We start from the raw sequence: 20,396 nt of genomic DNA on the forward strand, positions 1-20,396 counted from the left end.
TATTTTTTCCACATTTTTACTGGTCTGCGCATTCGCAGACCAGAAGGACGGATCTGGCATTGCAGTATTTTGAATGCCGGATCCGGCACTAATACATTCCTATGGCATTCAGGCAAGTGTTCTGTTTTTTTGGCCGAAGATAAAACCGTGCTGCGGTATTATCTCCGTCCTGAACAGTCAAAAAGATTGAACTGAAGACATCCTGATGCATCCTGAACGGATTGCTCTTCATTCAGAATGCATGGGGATAAAACTGATCAGTTCTTTTCCGGTATAGAGCCCCTAGGACGGAACTCTATGCCGGAAAAGAAAAACGCTAGTGTGAAAGTACCCTTAGGCCCCTTTCACATGAGCGAGTTTTCCGCGCAGGTGCAATGCGTGATGTGAACGCTGTGCACCCGCACTGAATCTGGACCCATTCATTTCTATGGGGCTGTGCACACGAGCGGTGATTTTCACACATCACTTGTGCGTTGCGTGAAAATCGCAGCATGTTCTATATTCTGCGTTTTTCACGCAATGCAGGCCCTATGGAAGTGAATGTGGCTGCGTGAAAATCGCAAGCATCTGCAAGCAAGTGCGGATGCGGTGGGATTTTCACGCACGGTTGCTAGGAGACGATCGGGATGGGGACCCGATCATTATTATTTTCCCTTAGAACATGGTTATAAGGGAAAATAATAGCATTCTTAATACAGAATGCATATTACAATAGGGCTGGAGGGGTTAAAATAAAAATAATATAACTCCCCTTAATCCACTTGATCGCGCAGCCCGGCTTTTCTTCTGTCGTCTTCTTTGCTGTGCACAGGAAAAGGACCTTTGATGACGTCACTGCGCTCATCACATGGTCTGTCACATGATCCATCACCATGGTAAAAGATCATGTTGTCAATTCACAATGAATCACAGCACTCGGCAGAAGACTGGCAAGTGAGTGGGTGCTCGTCCCTTCTTATCCCTGACTCCACCTCAGGGATTCTTCAAACCATCAATCAAAATGTGAGACAGCACGCCAGTAGAGATTTTTTCAATGCACTTAGTGTTTTTATTCAGCTGGACGCCATTCCTAGGTTTCATGAAATACTGCCAGATGAAGGGCGCAATATGTAAAGCCCGAAACGTTGCCCTTTTTTTCAAAAAAGATGTAAAGTCCGGCTGAAAAAAACGCAAACATGGAACGCAATCGCAGTGAAAACGGACTTGTTTTAGTGTCAAAATTGCACCATTTTCCCTGAACGCATCCGGCCCCAATCTGCAACGCCCGTGTGAAAGGGGCCTTATTCTGGCCGCCTCTCAGCATGTTTGCCGTGCTGCGGCCAGACCTTCGGCCCGCCTCCATTTATAGCGAATGGGGCCGGAGCGGACTTCCGGTAGCATGGTTCCGGTGGGGGAACAGCCTGCCGGAGAAGGCTGCCGCTAGTGTGAAACTAGCCTTAGCCGAAAGATGATAGACTATTATCGTTTAAAACCAAGTCAGTCTTGTTTAATATTTTCCTCCGATAGTCGGATGAAATAACCTTCATTCAAAGAAAGATCATTAGTGAATAAAAGATCTTTGAAAGAACTTTCCCAGAAAGATATTTCATCCAGCGCTCTGTTTTACTCAACATGTATGGGCTTGGTGAACAACTGTAGAGGCCAGTATGGCCTAAAGTGTGTATGGCCTTGTGTGTGGGAAACAGCCGTTCACCAGATGTTTGTTCAACTTCTGTTCAACAATCAGCAAACTTCTATCTAATGTGTATGGCCAGCTTTAGAGATCAGGAGTATTCTCCTGCCTTCAGTTTCTTACACAAGAGGCTTCTTCCTATCAGCCATGTTAGGAGGCTAATATCAGTCTCCAGGCCAATCACAGAGCTCCCAAATCTAAACTTGTGACTCATGAATCTGAATTTGTAAGGAATCCCCATGTTGTTGTTTTTTTTTTTTTTTTTTATCATCAACACTTCAAAAGTTGAAAAATATCTTTATATCCTTTAGGAGTCAGGGTTGTTAGGGCTACCTCCATCTAGTGAACATTACTTATGTTATTTAGTTAAAAAAAAAGTTATGGTCATGGATTGAGGATTTGGGGGGGATTAAAGGTTCAACAAGATATTGCCCTTTATGGAATAATTATCATCTTACAGAGTTTTTAAAAATAAAGGGATAGCTGGTGTAGAGAAAATATAAAATGCATATATCAGATATTTGATGGAGGTAATTTGAGGTGTTTTGAATGCATTAGATCAGAGTTTAAAAAGATTTTCCAGGATTAGAAAAACATGTCCGTCCTCTTCCAGAAACAGTGCCACACCTGTCCATGGGTTGTGTCTGATATTGCAGCTGAGCTGCGTTGAAATGAATCTGACTGACCTGCATTACCACATACAACCCATGGACAGGAGCAATGTTTTTCTGAATATGGAGAACCCCTTTAATTTATCTGATTTTTTTTATAGACTTTATTATCAAATATATCACTCTTAGGTTACATTCACACGACCGTATGTGTTTTGCCATCCGCAAAAAAAATGGATGACGTTCCGTATGGTTTTTTTGCGAATCCATTGCAACAATGCCTATCCTTGTCCGCAAAACGGACAAGAATAGGACATGTTCTATTTTTTTATTGTGGTTTTACGGAACGGACATACAGATGTGGATACCACACGGTGTGCTGTCCATATTTTTTGCGAACCCATTGAAATGAATAGGTCTGAATCCTATCCGCAAAAAAACCGAAATGGACACGGAAACTAAATACGTTTGTGTGAATGTAGCCTTAGGCCTCTTTCCATCAGGGTGCGTGAAGCAAATGCATAGCATCCGGACTGAATCCTGACCCATTTGTTTTTCATGCGTCATTTCTAGGTTCAGGGAAAAATCACAAAAATTTTCTATATTCTGCGTTTTTTCACGCAGCTCTGGTTCCATAGAAGTGAATCGGGCTTCAGAGAAAAACGGATTGCATCCGGATGCAATGTGTTTTTTCACTGATGGTTGCTAAGAGATGTAGATTGTAATTTTATTCCACACGCCTGAAAAACGCATCTAAAACTAATTGCACCCATGCGGAACCAAAACTTAAAAACACACAACGCAATCGCAGACAAAACTGACTGAACCTGCGTGCAAAACCATCCGGTTTTTTTCCTGAACAGACCCTGAGAGAATCTCAGATGGCAGTACATATCTAGATGAAATACTATACAATCTGAATCTCATATAGAGTGTAGAATATAGTATTTTTTTGTGATCCTGGAGTAGATTATATTGTTCTTAGTAGGGTATATAAAGGATCTATAGTACTTTTAGTAGGTTCTGTCCAGTAATAAAAACTACCCTGGTGGGTAGACAGCATGGGGTGCTATGTTACTGTTGGAGTAGTCAGCAGGAGGTAACCGAAAATCATTTTATAATTGTCCTCCCCCATTTATGGTGCACATATCTATTCTTCTCAAGGAAACTATATCAAGGAAACTAAGGTTACAATGACATGTAAAAGCCGAAAATCTTGTTCCGTCTTAAGGGGATTCATAGGTTGGGGTGTGAAGACGGCATTGTTTGAATCATTTATTTTCTTTCTAGGTGGTGGAAGAAGAATAAATGTATTGATTTCTAAAGGAGGTACTCAGATCTTGCTACAATTGCTGCTTAGTGCCAGTAAGGACTCTTCTCCGAATGAAGAGTTAATGGTACTTCTTCACAGCTTACTGGCAAAGATAGGACCAAAAGGTTTGTCTGAAGAACATTCAAATTTTAAATGGTTGCCCACATTATGTCCCTGTTTTCTCCATGTTCCCATAATTTCCTTCTGATCTATTCCATATTCCTCTGGTAAAAAGATGTAGCGGGAGGCTCCTGCTGCAGCCAGTTGTCTTACAGCCATTCACAGAATTGTGAGGAGGAATAGGAAGGAAATGACCCGAGTTCATTGAACATACATATATTTTTTTCTTTTAATATACTGCTCAATTTTAATGTATTAAAAGACAAAATAGGATCAAAGGAAAGGATGGGATTAACTAAAGAATTGTTGGGATTTTTTTGTGTGTGTTCGGTTTTCTTCTTAAGCAATGTTCACCCATTGAAGTCGAATCACAGTTTGTAATGTTGTAGTGTTTTCACTGCAACATGAGAAAACAGCCCAAGTTTGCCCTAATAGATGTTCCTATTATTATGTGGAAACACTTTTTCTCTTTTTCCTTTAAAATAAATATATAAACTAAACAGTAGCGTACTTAAAATACACCAAAATGATGGCGAAAGCAAGACTTTGTGAGTGAAAAAACTAAAACTAGCTGCTGATATATGCCAAAAAAAAAAAAGATACTTTGAAACCTGATGTCCAAAATTGGCTTGTGATGCTAAAGAAGTAAATAATTCACCCAACAGAGTTCTGCTCCAGAATTGATTATGGTTTTTATTATTCTTTCTCTTCGTAGACAAGAAGTTTGGAATAAAAGCACGAGTCAGTGGAGCTCTGAACATCTCTCTCAACCTGGTCAAACAAAACCTTCAATGTCCAAAGCTGTTGCTTCCATGTCTTCAGGTGCTACGTGTGTACTGTATGAATGGTGAGTACTGGGAGTCTCGAGGGGTTTTGTGCTGTTTTTAATTAACAAGACCACGTTTTTACTTGGAGAATTGTACAGGTGAAAAACATGGCTTCAACATAGCTCTAACCAAAGCTGTATTTCAAAAACACAGTTCGGGTTTAGGCAGGCGACCGTGTTTTTCGTCCGTATCCAATCCACATTTATTGCAGTTTGGATGCGGATCCGTTCACTTCAATGGGGCCGCAAAAGATGTGGACAGCACACTGTGTGCTGTCCGCAGCCATATGTCCGTTCCAGCAAAAAATAGAACATGTCCTATTCTTGTCCGCATTACAGACAAGGATGAGACTGCTCTATTATGGCCTGGATGTTCCGTTCTGCAAATTGCAATGCGGACCCCAAAACAGGCTATGTTCATGTGAAAAAGCTTTTAGGGCTCATTCACACGACCAAATGGCCGCTGTGCCCGTGCTGTGGACCGCAATGCACAGGCACTGGCCGTGTGAACTCTATGCTTCGGACCCACTGACTTGCATGGGTCCGCGATCGGCAAAATATGGCAAAAGGTAGGACATGTCCCATCTTTTGCGGTGTAGAGGCACGGACCTGAAAGCCCACAGAAGGGTTTCCGTGGGCTTACGATCCATGCTTCCACACCGTAAAAGATACATGTCCTATCTTTTGCGGATTGCGTAACTATTCAAGTCCATAGCACAAAGTTTACATTTTTAGAGCCCATGTATTGCAGACCCGCTGTTTGCGGTCTGCAACACGGGCACAACAACCATACAGTCGTGTGAATGATCCTCTAGAGGTACTCCATCTCGCCATATCCGCAGTGAGATGGGACTAAGCAATGGCCCCAGGTGGCTGGGCTGATGAATGCTGCCTACTGATCCAGTACTCCACTGTTTCTGTATTTTCCAGTGCAGTGAATGGAAGCCATGTAAATAGCATAGCAAGCTATACTGTCGTGTTATGGAAGCAGTCTAGCTTGTTCTGCTACTCTGTTCATGTAGCTGCCTTTCACTGCTATGGAAACAGTGTAGAACCAGCTCGCTTGGCAGTTTCCATAAGCCCAGTCACTGGGCCAGCGTTTAGTCCTATCTCACAGTGGAAACCATGAAATGGGACAACCGCTATAAACAGTGTGGCACCCTAGAACTGAGAACCATAAGGCTTCATGCATTTGACTTATTATAGCTTTGTTTATCTTTTGCTGCTACCTAGGCGTGTAAAACCTTTACTTTACCTCTGTATCCCCCTATGTTCAATTGCTCAATGCTTCATCATGTAACGTATGTATGAAGCTTATAGGAAGAAATAGCTCCATACTTGTGGTACTGGACTAAGCATTGTACTGTGGGGTACACATTGTAGTATGCAGTAGCATGCATGAGGCCTATTGCAGGTGCTTCACCACCAACCTGCATTAGAATTGCTTTTGCTAGGAAATAAAAGTACTGTAAGTGACCACATAGAAGCACTGTAAGTGACCATATAGAAGCACTGTAAGTGACCATATAGAAGCACTGTGAGTGACCACATAGAAGCACTGTAAGTGACCACATAGAAGCACTGTAAGTGACCATATAGAAGCACTGTAAGTGACCACATAGAAGCACTGTAAGTGACCATATAGAAGCACTGTAAGTGACCACATAGAAGCACTGTAAGTGACCACACAGAAGCACTGTAAGTGACCACACAGAAGCACTGTAAGTGACCACATACAAGCACTGTAGGTGACCACATAGAAGCACTGTCAGTGACCATATTGAAGCACTGTCAGTGACCACATAGAAGCACTGTAAGTGACCACACGTATAGAAGTACTGTAAGTGACCATATAGAAGCACTGTGAGTGACCACATAGAAGCACTGTAAGTGACCACATAGAAGCACTGTAAGTGACCACACGTATAGAAGTACTGTAAGTGACCATATAGAAGCACTGTGAGTGACCACATAGAAGCACTGTAAGTGACCATATAGAAGCACTGTAAGTGACCACATAGAAGCACTGTAAGTGACCACATAGAAGCACTGTAGGTGACCACATAGAAGCACTGTGAGTGACCACATAGAAGCACTGTAGGTGACCACATAGAAGCACTGTAAGTGACCACATAGAAGTACTGTAAGTGACCACATAGAAGCACTGTAAGTGACCACATAGAAGCACTGTGAGTGACCACATAGAAGCACTGTAAGTGACCATATAGAAGCACTGTGAGTGACCACATAGAAGCACTGTCAGTGACCACATAGAAGCACTGTCAGTGACCACATAGAAGCACTGTAAGTGACCACACAGAAGCACTGTAAGTGACCACATAGAAGCACTGTAAGTGACCACATAGAAGCACTGTCAGTGACCACATAGAAGCACTGTGAGTGACCACATAGAAGCACTGTAGGTGACCACATAGAAGCACTGTAGGTGACCACATAGAAGCACTGTAAGTGACCACATAGAAGCACTGTAAGTGACCATATAGAAGCACTGTGAGTGACCACATAGAAGCACTGTAAGTGACCACATAGAAGCACTGTAAGTGACCACATAGAAGCACTGTAAGTGACCACATAGAAGCACTGTAAGTGACCATATAGAAGCACTGTAAGTGACCACATAGAAGCACTGTAAGTGACCACATAGAAGCACTGTAAGTGACCACATATGACCACATAGAAGCACTGTAAGTGACCATACGTATAGAAGCACTGTAAGTGACCACATAGAAGCACTGTAAGTGACCATATAGAAGCACTGTAAGTGACCACATAGAAGCACTGTAAGTGACCATATAGAAGCACTGTCAGTGACCACATAGAAGCACTGTCAGTGACCACATAGAAGCACTGTCAGTGACCACATAGAAGCACTGTCAGTGACCATATAGAAGCACTGTCAGTGACCATATAGAAGCACTGTAAGTGACCACACGTATAGAAGTACTGTAAGTGACCATATAGAAGCACTGTAAGTGACCATATAGAAGCACTGTAAGTGACCACATAGAAGCACTGTAAGTGACCATATAGAAGTACTGTAAGTGACCATATAGAAGTACTGTAAGTGACCACATAGAAGCACTGTAAGTGACCATATAGAAGCACTGTAAGTGACCACACGTATAGAAGTACTGTAAGTGACCATATAGAAGCACTGTAAGTGACCATATAGAAGCACTGTAAGTGACCACATAGAAGCACTGTAAGTGACCACATAGAAGCACTGTAAGTGACCACATAGAAGCACTGTAAGTGACCATATAGAAGCACTGTAAGTGACCACATAGAAGCACTGTAAGTGACCACATAGAAGCACTGTAAGTGACCACATAGAAGCACTGTAGGTGACCACATAGAAGCACTGTGAGTGACCACATATAAGCACTGTAGGTGACCACATAGAAGCACTGTAAGTGACCACATAGAAGTACTGTAAGTGACCACATAGAAGCACTGTAAGTGACCACATAGAAGCACTGTAAGTGACCACATAGAAGCACTGTAAGTGACCACATAGAAGCACTGTGAGTGACCACATAGAAGCACTGTAAGTGACCATATAGAAGCACTGTGAGTGACCACATAGAAGCACTGTCAGTGACCACATAGAAGCACTGTAAGTGACCACATAGAAGCACTGTAAGTGACCACATAGAAGCACTGTCAGTGACCACATAGAAGCACTGTGAGTGACCACATAGAAGCACTGTAGGTGACCACATAGAAGCACTGTAGGTGACCACATAGAAGCACTGTAAGTGACCACATAGAAGCACTGTAAGTGACCACATAGAAGCACTGTAAGTGACCATATAGAAGCACTGTGAGTGACCACATAGAAGCACTGTAAGTGACCACATAGAAGCACTGTAAGTGACCATATAGAAGCACTGTAAGTGACCACATAGAAGCACTGTAAGTGACCACATAGAAGCACTGTAAGTGACCACATATGACCACATAGAAGCACTGTAAGTGACCATACGTATAGAAGCACTGTAAGTGACCACATAGAAGCACTGTAAGTGACCATATAGAAGCACTGTAAGTGACCATATAGAAGCACTGTAAGTGACCACATAGAAGCACTGTAAGTGACCACATAGAAGCACTGTAAGTGACCATATAGAAGCACTGTAAGTGACCACATAGAAGCACTGTAAGTGACCACATAGAAGCACTGTAAGTGACCACATATGACCACATAGAAGCACTGTAAGTGACCATACGTATAGAAGCACTGTAAGTGACCACATAGAAGCACTGTAAGTGACCATATAGAAGCACTGTAAGTGACCACATAGAAGCACTGTAAGTGACCATATAGAAGCACTGTCAGTGACCACATAGAAGCACTGTCAGTGACCACATAGAAGCACTGTAAGTGACCACACGTATAGAAGTACTGTAAGTGACCATATAGAAGCACTGTAAGTGACCATATAGAAGCACTGTAAGTGACCACATAGAAGCACTGTAAGTGACCATATAGAAGTACTGTAAGTGACCATATAGAAGTACTGTAAGTGACCATATAGAAGCACTGTAAGTGACCACATAGAAGCACTGTAAGTGACCATATAGAAGCACTGTAAGTGACCACACGTATAGAAGTACTGTAAGTGACCATATAGAAGCACTGTAAGTGACCATATAGAAGCACTGTAAGTGACCACATAGAAGCACTGTAAGTGACCACATAGAAGCACTGTAAGTGACCATATAGAAGCACTGTAAGTGACCATATAGAAGCACTGTAAGTGACCACATAGAAGCACTGTAAGTGACCACATAGAAGCACTGTAAGTGACCACATAGAAGCACTGTAAGTGACCACACAGAAGCACTGTAAGTGACCACATAGAAGCACTGTAAGTGACCACATAGAAGCACTGTGAGTGACCACATAGAAGCACTGTAGGTGACCACATAGAAGCACTGTAGGTGACCACATAGAAGCACTGTAGGTGACCACATAGAAGCACTGTAAGTGACCACATAGAAGCACTGTAAGTGACCATATAGAAGCACTGTGAGTGACCACATAGAAGCACTGTAAGTGACCACATAGAAGCACTGTAAGTGACCACATAGAAGCACTGTAAGTGACCACATAGAAGCACTGTAAGTGACCATATAGAAGCACTGTAAGTGACCACATAGAAGCACTGTAAGTGACCACATAGAAGCACTGTAAGTGACCACATATGACCACATAGAAGCACTGTAAGTGACCATACGTATAGAAGCACTGTAAGTGACCACATAGAAGCACTGTAAGTGACCATATAGAAGCACTGTAAGTGACCACATAGAAGCACTGTAAGTGACCACATAGAAGCACTGTCAGTGACCACATAGAAGCACTGTCAGTGACCACATAGAAGCACTGTCAGTGACCACATAGAAGCACTGTCAGTGACCACATAGAAGCACTGTCAGTGACCATATAGAAGCACTGTCAGTGACCATATAGAAGCACTGTAAGTGACCACACGTATAGAAGTACTGTAAGTGACCATATAGAAGCACTGTAAGTGACCATATAGAAGCACTGTAAGTGACCACATAGAAGCACTGTAAGTGACCATATAGAAGTACTGTAAGTGACCATATAGAAGTACTGTAAGTGACCATATAGAAGCACTGTAAGTGACCACATAGAAGCACTGTAAGTGACCATATAGAAGCACTGTAAGTGACCACACGTATAGAAGTACTGTAAGTGACCATATAGAAGCACTGTAAGTGACCATATAGAAGCACTGTAAGTGACCACATAGAAGCACTGTAAGTGACCACATAGAAGCACTGTAAGTGACCACATAGAAGCACTGTAAGTGACCATATAGAAGCACTGTAAGTGACCACATAGAAGCACTGTAAGTGACCACATAGAAGCACTGTAAGTGACCACATAGAAGCACTGTAGGTGACCACATAGAAGCACTGTGAGTGACCACATATAAGCACTGTAGGTGACCACATAGAAGCACTGTAAGTGACCACATAGAAGTACTGTAAGTGACCACATAGAAGCACTGTAAGTGACCACATAGAAGCACTGTAAGTGACCACATAGAAGCACTGTAAGTGACCACATAGAAGCACTGTGAGTGACCACATAGAAGCACTGTAAGTGACCATATAGAAGCACTGTGAGTGACCACATAGAAGCACTGTCAGTGACCACATAGAAGCACTGTAAGTGACCACATAGAAGCACTGTAAGTGACCACATAGAAGCACTGTCAGTGACCACATAGAAGCACTGTGAGTGACCACATAGAAGCACTGTAGGTGACCACATAGAAGCACTGTAGGTGACCACATAGAAGCACTGTAAGTGACCACATAGAAGCACTGTAAGTGACCACATAGAAGCACTGTAAGTGACCATATAGAAGCACTGTGAGTGACCACATAGAAGCACTGTAAGTGACCACATAGAAGCACTGTAAGTGACCATATAGAAGCACTGTAAGTGACCACATAGAAGCACTGTAAGTGACCACATAGAAGCACTGTAAGTGACCACATATGACCACATAGAAGCACTGTAAGTGACCATACGTATAGAAGCACTGTAAGTGACCACATAGAAGCACTGTAAGTGACCATATAGAAGCACTGTAAGTGACCATATAGAAGCACTGTAAGTGACCACATAGAAGCACTGTAAGTGACCACATAGAAGCACTGTAAGTGACCATATAGAAGCACTGTAAGTGACCACATAGAAGCACTGTAAGTGACCACATAGAAGCACTGTAAGTGACCACATATGACCACATAGAAGCACTGTAAGTGACCATACGTATAGAAGCACTGTAAGTGACCACATAGAAGCACTGTAAGTGACCATATAGAAGCACTGTAAGTGACCACATAGAAGCACTGTAAGTGACCATATAGAAGCACTGTCAGTGACCACATAGAAGCACTGTCAGTGACCACATAGAAGCACTGTAAGTGACCACACGTATAGAAGTACTGTAAGTGACCATATAGAAGCACTGTAAGTGACCATATAGAAGCACTGTAAGTGACCACATAGAAGCACTGTAAGTGACCATATAGAAGTACTGTAAGTGACCATATAGAAGTACTGTAAGTGACCATATAGAAGCACTGTAAGTGACCACATAGAAGCACTGTAAGTGACCATATAGAAGCACTGTAAGTGACCACACGTATAGAAGTACTGTAAGTGACCATATAGAAGCACTGTAAGTGACCATATAGAAGCACTGTAAGTGACCACATAGAAGCACTGTAAGTGACCACATAGAAGCACTGTAAGTGACCATATAGAAGCACTGTAAGTGACCATATAGAAGCACTGTAAGTGACCACATAGAAGCACTGTAAGTGACCACATAGAAGCACTGTAAGTGACCACATAGAAGCACTGTAAGTGACCACATAGAAGCACTGTAAGTGACCACATAGAAGCACTGTAAGTGACCATATAGAAGCACTGTAAGTGACCACATAGAAGCACTGTAAGTGACCACATAGAAGCACTGTAAGTGACCACATAGAAGCACTGTAAGTGACCACATAGAAGCACTGTAAGTGACCACATATGACCACATAGAAGCACTGTAAGTGACCATACGTATAGAAGCACTGTAAGTGACCACATAGAAGCACTGTAAGTGACCACATAGAAGCACTGTAAGTGACCACATAGAAGCACTGTAAGTGACCACATAGAAGCACTGTAAGTGACCACATAGAAGCACTGTAAGTGACCACATAGAAGCACTGTAGGTGACCACATAGAAGCACTGTAAGTGACCACATATGACCACATAGAAGCACTGTAAGTGACCATACGTATAGAAGCACTGTAAGTGACCACATAGAAGCACTGTAAGTGACCATATAGAAGCACTGTAAGTGACCATATAGAAGCACTGTAAGTGACCACATAGAAGCACTGTAAGTGACCACATACAAGCACTGTAAGTGACCACATAGAAGCACTGTAAGTGACCACATAGAAGCACTGTAAGTGACCACATAGAAGCACTGTAGGTGACCACATACAAGCACTGTAAGTGACCACATACAAGCACTGTAAGTGACCACATAGAAGCACTGTAAGTGACCACATAGAAGCACTGTAAGTGACCACATAGAAGCACTGTAAGTGACCACATAGAAGCACTGTAAGTGACCACATAGAAGCACTGTAGGTGACCACATAGAAGCACTGTAAGTGACCACATAGAAGCACTGTAGGTGACCACATAGAAGCACTGTAAATGACCACATAGAAGCACTGTAGGTGACCACATAGAAGCACTGTAAGTGACCACATAGAAGCACTGTAAGTGACCACATAGAAGCACTGTAAGTGACCACATAGAAGCACTGTAAGTGACCACATTTGTTTTGCCTCATGTGAGTGTTTTTGCATTTCAGCTGTAAATGCTGTGTACCTGGGCAAAAATGGGGCTGTGGATCTTCTTTTCAAGATCATAGGGCCATTCAGTAAAAAGAACACCAGCCTTATCAAGTAAGTGCAGTTATCTGTATACTGTGTGTCCCAGTTGTAATATGCATGGGGCTTTTTGTTTGTGTCTTTCTTTTACAGTTTTGAGTTGGCTAATATCTTCCAGGTGGTTGGTGTAAAGAGCTGGGGAGTATGTTTACTCATTTATATTGGGATGTATTCACCTTTTTTTCATTATTATTTTTTTTTTTTAAAGGGCTTCTGTCACCCCACTAAACTCTTTTTTTTTTTTGTGTACTTATAATCCCTATCCTGCGATATATCTATACATTATGTTATTAATCATTTTCGTTCAGTAGATATGTCAAAAAACATACTTTTATAATATGCTAATTACCTGTCTACCAGCAAGTATGGCGTCTACTTGCTGATAGCAGCCGCAAAAAACCGTCCCCTCCTCCTGTTGATTGACAGGGCCAGCAGCGATCTCCTCCTCCGACTGGCCCTGTCAGCATTTCAAAAATCGCGCGCCTGTGTTGATTCGGCGCAAGTGCTCTGAGATAAGGAGGCTCGCCTCCTCAGCACTCCCTCGGTGCGCCTGCGCCGATGACTTCTTCTCTTTCGGTGATGTCATCGGCGCAGGCGCACTGAGGGAGTGCTGAGGAGGAGAGCCTCCTTATCTCATAGCGCCTGCGCCGAATCAACACAGGCGCGCGATTTTTGAAATGCTGACAGGGCCAGTCGGAGGAGGAGATCGCTATGATTAATAACATAATGTATAGATATATCGCAGGATAGGGATTATAAGTACACAAAAAAATGAGTTTAGTGGGGTGACAGAAGCCCTTTAAGCTACTTTCACACCAACGTTTTTGCTGGATCCGTCATGGATCAGCAAAAACACTTCCGTCATGATAATACAACCGTCTGCATCCGTTATGAACGGATCCGGTTGTATTATCTTTAACATAGCCAAGACGGATCTGTCCCCATTGACTTACATTGTGTCGTGCTCCGCCCCACATCGCGGACAGAAAAACGCTGCTCGCATCCAAACCGAACGGAATGCATTCTGGTGCACTCGGTTTCGTTCAGTTAAGTTTTGTCCTCATTGACAATGAATGGGGACAAAACGGAAGCGTTTTCATCCAATATTGAGATCCTATGACGGATGGCAGATGTGAAAGTAGTCTTACCCATAATTTGTACCAAAATCTTGGCAAAAATTAAGTTTTGTAAAAATTTAGCAACTTCGGGTTCAAACATTGTGTATAGGTTGTAGTATTTCTTGGGAGATCACCCAACAATGTATGCATACAATGTATATTAGTGAGATGTTAAAAACAAACTAAAAAAACATTTACTAAACACTTTAAAAAAAATCTGGATTCTTGACATACTGAGGCTTTTTGAACCTGCAGCATGCCCTTTCTGTTGCAGATTATGTTTATTGTAGTGCAGTAAGTGACTGTCACGGTAGGTAAGATAAGGGAAGGAAACAGAACACGGCAAACCAAACAAAACAATTGACTACGCCCCAAAAGCTAGGGAACAAAGGGGTGACCTACTAGGAATACCTAAAACACTCGATGGTAGATATGCGCATGCCCACGTACCTAAGACTAAAACACACTGAACCAAACCCTCAGCTGTAGGGAAGAGGGAAAGAGACATTCAGCTCCTTCAACAACTGAAGGAGCTAGCGTCACTCTAGGGGCCTAGTAAAAACAGACATAGAAGGAAAAATGGAAAAGGACTTATCTAGAGATGTGTTGGAGAAGACAATCCACCAAACTTCCAGAGCTCACACAAGGCAGAACTATAACCCGCAAAGGCTATAGGGAGAGGGAAGAAAAAAATAGCCTCACCAATTACCTAAAGAACAACATCTGGGAGGAGGTGGGATTCTGTTCAAACCCGCAACAAAACAAACTGTCAGATCGAGTCACGTGCAGCAACCCTCCTCAGAACACCCACAGGTCCGGGCGTGACAGTGACCTTCTAGAGCCCTAGTTGCGACCAAATTTCCATGATTTTGCTGCAGATTTGTAAGCTGATTTAATAATGTAACATTTAGGCACCAGAGCTGTTACATATTGAGAGTTAAACAGACTTAAGTTATCCCATCAAGATGATCCCTGTACATTCGTAGTTTAGTTTGTCCCATGAAGACGATCCCTGTCGATATGTACATTCGGCATTGGCATGATATTGAGAGGGAGCCCCTGCTTGGCACCATGCTTTATTAGCCAGCGCAGAGAGCTCTATCTGGACCATCTACTATCAGGGTGCAGATAGGGGAGCTGTGTTTTTAAAGGATTGGGTGGGTCATTTGGGATAGGATTAGGCATGTCCCCATAGAAGTAAGGTAGGTGACTAGTTCTATTGAAATTGGAGGGTTTGGCCTACTTTGCACTTATATGTACAGGCACCTTTTAAAGTCAGTGCTAGGTCCAGAATAAGTAGAAACTTACTTTGTAGTAGTCTAGTTTTCCTATACGGACAGTGGAGCAGAATGATCTTTCAAGATGGCATCCTTTTAATGCCAGTTAACTCTGAAAATGCAGGTTGGAGTACGTTAGTCGTTCTCTACCTGAAATTGAGCATTAGCTTCGCTATGTAAGTGAAGTAGCTGTAGCTGTACGTGAAGAAGTGTTTCAACATTGTAGTTGTAGCTTTTACGTGATGAGAAGTTAGGAAAACAGAGAACTGCTAAGGACTGTGTAGCCTTCCTTAGTGATGGTAATGACTGACCTCAACCAAAGTAATCTGTACATTTTAGTAAGCGGCAGATCTGGAAATCACATTGATAGGGGAGCATTATGGTCCATCAATAGTTTTCAAAAACGAAGTGTATTAATTACTATGACAGGAACAACAAGGTATGCACAGCAGGTCGAAAGGTATCCACCCTGTCATTTTTTGTGTGTACATCTGTAGTGAATCCTTCTTGTTTCACATTGCACATAAAATCACAATACACCATCTTGTTTTCACTTCCGACCTTGTCCTTCTGTCACTCTGATTTCTGGATGACTTCTCTGATCGCTTCTAAACATGTATATGTCACTGTTTATGTCCAGCTGTCCTTCCTCTTTTATCTGGCAGACAGTGTTATACATTATTACTTTCTATCTTCTTTACAGATGCTATATACGGTAGATTTCCTACTCTGACCTTTTTGTCTCAAAATTTTAAACCTAATCTACTAACTTCACTTTCCTAGCAAATGAATTGCACCTATAATGCTAGTGTGAGCAAGACTGTGGTCAAGTGCTCTCATTAAGAGAAACAAAATAAGAGTATTGCAGGTTTGATACCTTTTAATGGCTAACAAAAATAGAAGTAATGATGTTACATAGCGAGCTTTGCATCAGGCGTACTACAAGAATATATGAAGAAACAGCAATATATATACAATAAGAACAGAAACATGGGGGAATGAATCGACATTTGAAAAAAACAGAACAACATATTAAAGATCTTGAGAATGAGTCCTTAATTATCTTACAGATAAGGGGTGTGAAAGTTTTATGGTCTCTAAATTAGAGTAAGAGAGTGTTTTACATAACATGTTCACGGTCTTGTAAGATAATGGTAAGAGAAGGGGAAATAGAAGTACAGAAATAGCCATTGGATTCTGATAACCAGTGACTCAAGTTATGCGATTTTGGGATGCAGCGCATTTCAGTATCAGTTCCTTTAACTCTTTTTTTTAGACATTTTGTTATGTTGCGAACTTGTGCATCATTCTGCATTCACTATCCCATAATAAGAAAGTGAAAACAGAATGTTTAAACTCTTTGCTTATTTATTAAAAAGGAAAAACTAAAATATTGCAATGATATTCAATACATATTTTGATGTGGCGGCTAGCTCTAGGAAGAGTCATGGCTATTCCAAATGTAATCCATTTAAGAATTATGGAGACCACTGTGCTCTTGGGAACTTTCAGAGCAGCAGAAATTAGTTGTACCATTCTCCAGATCTGTGCCTCCACACAATCCTCTCTCTGAGCCCTACAGGCAGTTCTTTTTTCCTTATGGCTTGGTATTTGCTCTTATATGAACTGTCAGCTGTGAGACCTTAGACAGAGGAGTATCTTTCCAAATCATGTCCGGTGAACTAAACAGTTGAACTCCAATCAAGGAGTTGAAACATCTCAAAGAAGATTAAGGCCTCATGCACACGACCGTTGTGTGCATCCGTGGCCGTTGTGCCGTTTTCTTTTTTTTTTTCGCGGACCCATTGACTTTCAATGGGTCCGTGGAAAAATCGGAAAATGCACCGTTTTGCAGCCGAGACCGTGATCCGTGTATCCTGTCCGTCAAAAAAATATGACCTGTCCTATTTTTTTGACGGACAACGGTTCACGGACCCATTCAAGTCAATGGGTCCGTGAAAGAACACGGATGCACACAAGATTGGCATCCGTGTCCGTGATCCGTGGCCGTAGGTTACTTTCATACAGACGGATCCGTCTGCATAAAAGCTTTTTCAGAGCTGAGTTTTCACTTCGTGAAAACTCAGATCCGACAGTATATTCTAACACAGAGGAGTTCCCATGGTGATGGGGACGCTTGAGGTTAGAATATACTAAAAGAACTGTGTACATGACTGCTGCCTGGCAGGTGCTGCCAGGCAGCAGGGGGCAGGCCCCCCCCCCTGTAGTTAACACATTGGTGGCCAGTGGGCCCCCCTCCCTCCCCTGTAGTTAACTCTTTGTTGTCCAGTGCGGCCGCCCCCCCCCCCTCCCTCCCCTGTAGTTAACTCGTTGGTGGCCAGTGGGCCCCCCCTCCCTCCCCTGTAGTTAACTCTTTGTTGTCCAGTGCGGCCGCCCCCCCCCTCCCCTGTAGTTAACTCTTTGTTGTCCAGTGCGGCCGGCCCCCCTCCCTCCCCTGTAGTTAACTCGTTGGTGGCCAGTGGGCCCCCCTCCCTCCAATGTAGTTAACTCTTTGTTGTCCAGTGCGGCTGGCCCCCCCCTCCCCTGTAGTTAACTCGTTGGTGGCCAGTGGGCCCCCCCTCCCTCCCCTGTAGTTAACTCATTGGTGGCCAGTGGGCCCTCCCCCCTCCCTCCCCCTCCTAATTAAAATCTCCCCCCCTATCATTGGTGGCAGCGGAGAGTACCGATCGGAGTCCCAGTTTAACCGATCGGTAACCATGGCAACCAGGACGCTACTGCAGTCCCGGTTGCCATGGTTACTTAGCAATTTATAGAAGCATTATACTTACCTGCGAGCTGCGATGTCTGTGTCCGGCCGGGAGCTCCTCCTACTGGTAAGTGACAGATCATTAAGCAATGCGCCGCACAGACCTGTCACTTACCAGTAGGAGGAGCTCCCGGCCGGACACAGACATCGCAGCTCGCAGGCAAGTATAATGCTTCTACAAATTGATAAGTAACCATGGCAACCGGAACTGCAGTAGCGTCCTGGTTGCCATGGTTACCGATCGGAGCCCCAGCGATTAAACTGGGACTCCGATCGGTACTCTCCGCTGCCACCAATGATAGGGGGGGGGAGATTTTAATTAGGAGGGGGAGGGAGGGGGGAGGGCCCACTGGCCACCAACGAGTTAACTACAGGGGAGGGAGGGGGGGGGGGGGCGGCCGCACTGGACAACAAAGAGTTAACTACAGGGGAGGGGGGGGGGCGGCCGCACTGGACAACAAAGAGTTAACTACAGGGGAGGGAGGGGGGGCCCACTGGCCACCAACGAGTTAACTACAGGGGAGGGAGGGGGGGCCCACTGGCCACCGACGAGTTAACTACAGGGGAGGGAGGGGGGGCCAACTGGCCACCAATGAGTTAAAAACAGGGGGGGGGGGTCTGCCTGTGTCTGGATTTTTTCTGGGGTGTCTGGATTTTCACACCACTTTTTGCCAGACCATAATTCAGACCAGGGAGAAGTGTAGGCTGGTCAGGGCTTCTCACATTACACTAATCAATAAACTGCTCCATGTGGACATGTTCATCTAGGCCTGTCAATTGGACAATAGGGCTGTCAATCCAGTCCTCCACCTATTATTCTACTGTCATGAGGATTACCTTGTAACTTTCCTGTACACCACAGTCAAAAACTGAGATAACTTTGCCCTCCTAATCAAATATTCGTGGTATATTCCAGTGGACTCTTACATTTGAATGTTGATTGTCAAAAAATTATCCCTTTCTGATGGCAGTGTTCCTTTGCAATTTCTCACTACTTTTTTGCCTTTTTTTTTTGCTTCCTGCTTCAATTCCATGCACCACAGCGCTTTCCTGTCTAAGATTTTTTTTATCCTGAGCGATACTAATTTTGCAAACAATTTAGAATAGCACTCCAGTTGAGTTCAGTGGGAAGCTGGATGACCATCTCAAAAATGACTGCCATCGAGGTTGTCACACTATGGGGACAGGGACTGATATGAGTGATGACAATCAATGTACAGAATAAAAATAAAAATTTGAAAAGATAATTAACAAAATGCAATAAAATAAGGACCACACAAGAGGAAAAGTCAAAGTGTTTTTCCCAACAGTTTCTACTGTAGCTGCACACATTTGTTTGCTTTGTTTGTACAGTGCATGGATGCTTGACATGTGCATTACCATTGGATGGAATCATTAATGAACGGCATAGATATTGCTAATTTGTATTACTTGAATGTGGTCAATACAGCTAATATTCTTGTCTTACTGTTGCAGAGTCTCTTTAGATACACTTGCCGCTTTGCTAAAATCAAGTAAGTACTCACATTATGTAGACCACCTTCGTCCTTTGTCATATTTACAAAAAACATATAAAGTTTTATGCTCACATGTGTGGCTGAAGGACCCCACCTACTTACAATGGAGTCCGTTGAGTCCTGTCATTGCGTCTTCCATTTTGACAGGAAAAATGTTGCTGTACAGTGCTATTCTTTGAGGGGTATAACAGGATTTTACAGGCCATAAATATCTGATTGGAGGGTGTCTGACATCCTGCACCCCTGCCAATGTGACTAGGAGAGTTTATCAACCTCTGGATGCAAAAACAACATCATACAGTATATAATCATGTACCATAACTGTATATAAAATATCTTGTTACCTTTGGTTTGCCACATGGTCTGACATCAGATGTAGAGCGACGCAGGCAGCACACTGGGTGGTGTAGTTGCTGAGGCAGCCGTACACCGCCTAAGGAGTCTTGTGCGCATGCCTTATTGATTAGAATTGGACCTACAGTATCCACAAGATAACTGTGCTACACATGGTACTACTTGCATGTCTGATGTAAGAAAAGGAGGGAGAGAGAAGATAAAATGACAAATTGGGGCAGATATACTAAGATTAGCGTAATATATGCCAGTCTTAGTAAAAAGTCAGTTGGCGCAAAATGCTCCAAAT

General features: G+C 43.1%; 1 protein-coding gene across 7 annotated transcripts in view; it reads left to right on the forward strand.

Moving 5' to 3' along the window:
• The window catches only part of AGTPBP1 (ATP/GTP binding carboxypeptidase 1), a 197,881-nt gene that overhangs the window by 70,770 nt on the left and 106,715 nt on the right, over nucleotides 1-20,396 (forward strand). For all 7 annotated transcript variants that reach the window (XM_040417016.1, XM_040417017.1, XM_040417015.1 and 4 more), the window contains 4 exons: nucleotides 3,574-3,720; nucleotides 4,431-4,562; nucleotides 12,996-13,089; nucleotides 19,713-19,750. In XM_040417016.1, the coding sequence (XP_040272950.1) occupies nucleotides 3,574-3,720; nucleotides 4,431-4,562; nucleotides 12,996-13,089; nucleotides 19,713-19,750 (411 nt within the window). The remainder of the gene's footprint in view (nucleotides 1-3,573; nucleotides 3,721-4,430; nucleotides 4,563-12,995; nucleotides 13,090-19,712; nucleotides 19,751-20,396) is intronic.

Source organism: Bufo bufo, chromosome 2 (genome assembly GCF_905171765.1).
Source record: "Bufo bufo chromosome 2, aBufBuf1.1, whole genome shotgun sequence".
In the NCBI taxonomy this organism is placed as follows: Eukaryota; Metazoa; Chordata; class Amphibia; order Anura; family Bufonidae; genus Bufo; species Bufo bufo.